General features: G+C 33.5%; 1 protein-coding gene across 1 annotated transcript; it reads right to left on the reverse strand.

Annotated features, from left to right (window-relative positions):
* Nucleotides 1-1,455: 1,455 nt before the first annotated feature.
* Nucleotides 1,456-4,440, reverse strand: LOC132717586 (uncharacterized). Its single transcript, XM_060701079.1, has 4 exons — nt 4,213-4,440; nt 3,347-3,589; nt 2,215-2,532; nt 1,456-1,649 (listed from the first exon to the last, which is right to left on the reverse strand). Exons 1-4 carry the CDS (start codon nt 4,283-4,285, stop codon nt 1,456-1,458), a joined length of 828 nt encoding a protein of 275 aa, XP_060557062.1. The 5' UTR covers nt 4,286-4,440.
* Nucleotides 4,441-5,269: the final 829 nt, after the last annotated feature.

The raw sequence follows: 5,269 nt of genomic DNA on the forward strand, positions 1-5,269 counted from the left end.
TTTTCTATGGTATGATTTCAATGGGACGGTGATTTCTGAAACAATCAGTACTTTGATAGATATTTTGTCTGAGTCTGTTTGTAAAGATATGGTAGCTGTTTGTATATGATGGACCTTTTCATGTTATCTCCAAATCAAGATAAAGAGTGCGACTCTGTTCCTGTGGGCACGATGTTGAATTTCTGGGCTAAATCTTCTGTGATGAATGACCTCTGAGCTCCTTCGTCGAAAAGTATATTTGAGTCACAGTTTGTGGTGTTTGACTGTATGCTGGCTATAGCTGTCTTTAAAAGGACAGGTTCAACTGTATGTGTGTTTGCGGAGTGTAATATAGAGGCATCATTCTTTACAGCTTTCTTATTTTCACTGGTGCTTACTGTCTTCTTTTCTTTATCTTAATCATTTCCGCTTACAGATTTATGCGAACACAGATTTGTATGATGGAGTCGTGAACAATGCTTACAACTTATCTTGGATTTTCAGTCTGTCAATTCTATGTTTCCCCAAACAATTAAAACACAATTTATCACGTTTCACAATGTCAGTTCTTTCTGTACTCGTTTTTACTGTAACACAGGTTGCACTGTGGTGAGCTTTTTTGCAGAATATCTCGGTGACTGTATACCACGTTGATTCGTTCGTCACGAATGCCGCAGTAGCTGTATAATTCATAGGGGTTTGTAATTCATCTGTAATTGGGTAAGTTGTTGGACATTGCAATTCATTTCCGGCCTCATTGATGGTTAACTCTTTCAATAGAAACTTTATTACGTTACTTAAAAACCAATTGGACGAGCCATGTTCACTTGTCATGTTCTTTTTTATTTCGGCGGGAAGTTTATTTAGCATTACAGGTACTAATAAAGAGCCATAAGTATCTTCATTTTGTCCCGATGAATCAAGACTTGTGATATAAGTTTCTGTTGCGTTATAGAACTGACGTAAAGACGGGAATGATTTCAAGGGGGCGGGAAAATCAAGTAGGGCTTTCGTGTAAGTTTGGATAATATTTTCACGTTGCCGGAACCTCTCGTGCAAAAGTGAGACTGCTTTCTTGTAATTTGCATTAGTTAGGCTAAAACCTGTATCTATCTGAAGGGATTCTCCTCTAAGTAGTGATTTCAAGTTATTAAATCTCTGTACATCCGTGAATGACTGATTTATATGTATTGAAGTGTCATATGAGTCCCAAAATGCCTGCCATTTAAGAATGTTTCCGGAGAAAACGGGAAGGTCTAATTTCGGTAATTTGTGAAACACTTAACTGTTTGCAGAATTGAATGAGTCAGAATTCATACCTGACTGGTAAGACATAGCAGCAATATTTCCTCTGTCGACGTGCGAATGTGCTTAATTTATCCCAAATACGGGTGCATTTATACTAAAATTGTCTGAAACGTAACTTGTGTGTTCGAAAGGATGTTCTGTTGAATTTAAATTAGAAGTTTTCACCTTTTAATTCTTCTTGATCTTGTTAATAGTTGACTGTATAAGGTAACTATAATCGTGCTGTGTGATCACCTCCTCCTCTATCTCGCCTTCATTATCCGTCGAAAGTACATCTAAAATTTGGTCATGAAGATCGTTGATAATCTTCTGCTTTTCTTCCAAAGAATGTAAAATATTCTCCGTTTCCTCGACATCGTTGTCTGTGAGTTCGGCAAATTTTGAAGTAAGTTTTGTGACGGCTGCTTTATTTCCCTTTATTAGCGCTCGTAATTTTGACAAATTCATCTTGGCGGTATTTCTATTTTCTCTGATGTATTTTGCTTGTTTGCTCTATATGTGTATCCGGTTCGCGGGACCAAAATGTCGGGATGACATTAACAACTGAATATGAACGTCTGGTTTCAACGACTGTATTTTCAACTCTAAATTCAAATGTACAAAACATAACAAAAGTGACGACAACTTCACGTCGCGGTAAAATGATATGTACCGTAATAGCGCGAAAGTCTATAAGACGTCTAACCGTCTAATAATAATACGCGTAATATTTAACACCTTTTACTTATATTTTAGTCTGTGAACCATTCGCAGTTTTACGCATGTGTCTGCGCTCTTAGAAGCTAAAAGAAGTAGAGACGGCGTTTTATATAGAGTTAATGTCCCATTAAGATAAAAATGCCAGACAAATAAGTTTAACTTTTTGTCAATGATTGGTTAAGAAAGAGGGGCGGGCATTGTTTTTCTTGAGAAGTAAAATTGACATACCATCAAGTTCAAGTTTCCCTGCTTCCATCCAACAATGCATGCTTTCGTTGTAATAATGTATCCGGTAATAGAGTTCATCACCTTTAGGTACACTGTTTGTTAAGACCATGTAGTATATTCCATTTTGATTGTACTGTATGAACTTGTGTGTTAAAGGACGAGTGTACCATGAATATCGTTTAGCTTCAGTTGCACGTTGCCATTCCAGAATTGCATCTGGATCATGTGAGTCCGGGGTAAAAGTAAACGTTACGTTTCTTCCTACTAAAGCTGGTTGCTCAATTTTCAGATTTCCACATTTGCGTATACCGTTGTTATCTGTAAGTATAAAATGGCATAAATATTTGTAGAACAATGTTTAAATTCTAGGATAGTACCATAAATACATAAATATAAACACTATAGATACAATTCTATGTAACTAAAACTTGAAGTTTTAGTAACACATAACATATTTAAAATGTTTGAAGGATAATATTTTGAGGTGTCTTTGAAATTTTTCTTGATCACAAAACAGAATCATTTTTAATGATAAATAGTACATAGTCTTTACTAAACCATTATAATTTCAAATAAATAAATCATGTATATTTTAATCGTCACGACTATACAATAAAGAGGTGTCATACGTACACTTTAAAAAAAACTTCCGCAATCCGGAGTATGGCGTATCCGAGAAAGGGAGAGCATTTTGTATGGCATGAATCGTAAGGCATGGATAGGAACTTTCAAAATCGTCAGAAGAGGGATCCAGATCAAAGAGGATCCGGATAAGGCTGGTTTTACTTATATGGATATGTTACTAACTCATGACTAATTATTTGGCTTTAAAGATAATATTTAACTGTTAGTGAACATTATATATTTATATTTGTATAGTACAAGCAAATAACTTGATATTAAATAATAGTATAAGTATGGATAATTTAGCTATTATTAAATTAACAATTTTAAGAATATATTTGTTTTTACTTACTTCAAATTAAATTACTTAAACTAATATTTTATCAAGGTAGCTACATGTTTATCATGATTTATCAATTATAATACATACTAATGTATTAAAAGTTATGAAAATGCTATATCGGAAATGCTTTTTTTTTAAGTTGGTCATCACTGATTATTCATTTACCACATTTTTCAATTCCACACTTATCCCAACTGCCGCTGTTTGACGTCAAGCACCACAGAAAATCCTTTCCTACAGCACGACAAAAATTGGCTGCATCTGATACTGTAACGTCGTTGAATTGTTTATTTATGAAGTCATAATCATCCAAAGAATCCCATCTTATGCACGGTGTTCCGTTCTTTGTCGTCTGCTGGTGGCCGGTGTAGTTATTTACCGTTGTACTATAGCAGTCTATCACCACGCCTGAAAGATGTTGTCTTTTATATGTAGCTATCAATTAATAACGATAATGAGTTGCTGTTACTTTTTCTTAGATTGTTGTTTTTCAACATTAAACGGATATTGATAGATAATTCAGGTTTGAAACAGCTTTAATTTAATCAAAAATTAAAATCATTAAAAGATTGAAAAACATAAATCATCATCACCAGCACTATTATCTGAACTTATAAAATCACCACTATTGTCATCGTCGTCGATATCATTGTCTAATAACAACAACCAGCAGAATCACCATCGTTACAATAGCCACCGTCAACATCTCAATCATCATAAATGATGCCATTGCCAAAATATTTCCAATCACTATGACCATTTTAGATCATAATCATATTATCACAATCACCGTTTTCAACACCGTCGTCAAATTTCTGCATAGACATGGACTTTGTTAGAATCATTCTTTATGCTCATCATCATCATCTTCATAATCATCATCAACACTGTTGTCAAATCATTACATGACAATATCTTTGTCAAATTTTCTTCATCATTATCGTCACCATTATCAATAGCATCAAGACCGTAAAGATCATCATATTAGTAATAAAAGTTGAAATTAATGAAAAAACATGCAATTTACCTACCAGTTCCCGTGACAACACATGTAACTAAAATGACTGAAAAAAATCCAAAATGGAAACAAGTACCGCTTTTCATTGTAAGCAAACAGTAACTAAATACAGATTCTAAAAGAAAAAGAAAAGTGAGAACTGATACATGTAACTATATGATCTGCGCTTTATATAGTATTTTATTATGATAAAACTAAATGATTAATCAAGTAGGATGTTAATAAAATTTCCGGTTTCACAGTTTTTTCTTTATGTTATCCAATTGTTAAAATCTGTTTTATCCGTTTAAACAATGATTTAAAAGGAAAAATATTCATTATCACTACAATATAACAAGACAGTCAACTATAGCTAGCATTACTTGCACCCAAACAATAGCATGTCGTGAAAAATAAAATGAATACAAATAATAAAGTTAAAGTCAAATATGTCTAGAAATATTCGAGGATAAGAAATTGAAATGAAACTAATCACAAATGCCTTGATCTATTGATTCATGAAATATTCTGCTCAAAACACGAAAGTAGTTTTGAATTGACTAACAGACGATCTGTGTCTGTGTAAAGTGTATTTTAACTGCACGCATTTTCACAGCGGACACTCCTTGTCCACTAAAACTTCCGTTTGCGAGCGAGCAAAACGCGAAAAATCGCCGATTTGGAACTGAAAATTGATAAATTAGTTCAATAAAGACCAATCATGGAGAAATTGTTACTTTATAACTAGGAGTTTCATAAAACTTATCATTTCTGGCCACAGCCATACGGCAAAACCTATATTTTCCGTACCAATACGATTTCTCACGCCGATTCTTAAAAAGAACGTCACAAGTATAGACTTCGGACACCGATTTCAAGCTTTACATATAATATACGAGCAAATCCTCTTGATACTTTGAAGAATTATCATGTGAAATGTTTATCTAATTTAAATTTTACTTAGTATGTCGTAATATTTTAATCTTTCATTAGAAAAATGTCGAAAGTTGAAAATAAATAAAAAGTGGGTTGAGGTTTGAAAAGAGAGATCATACCCATGTGCCGTAATAACGCATATTTGAAGATGTCAT

The sequence above is a fragment of the Ruditapes philippinarum genome, unplaced genomic scaffold (assembly GCF_026571515.1).
Source record: "Ruditapes philippinarum isolate M1 unplaced genomic scaffold, ASM2657151v2 ctg8002_1_1_1_1, whole genome shotgun sequence".
NCBI classification, from domain to species: Eukaryota; Metazoa; Mollusca; class Bivalvia; order Venerida; family Veneridae; genus Ruditapes; species Ruditapes philippinarum.

Coding starts and splice junctions, on each gene's coding strand:
- LOC132717586 (XM_060701079.1), bottom strand. CDS start 4,285: ATGAAAAGCGGTACTTGTTTCCATTTTGGATTTTTTTCAGTCATTTTA. Junction 3,590..4,212: donor ATGTGTTGTCACGGGAACTG/GTAGGTAAATTG, acceptor AACATCTTTCAG/GCGTGGTGATAGACTGCTAT. Junction 1,650..2,214: donor AGGGAAACTTGAACTTGATG/GTATGTCAATTT, acceptor CCGAACTCACAG/ACAACGATGTCGAGGAAACG.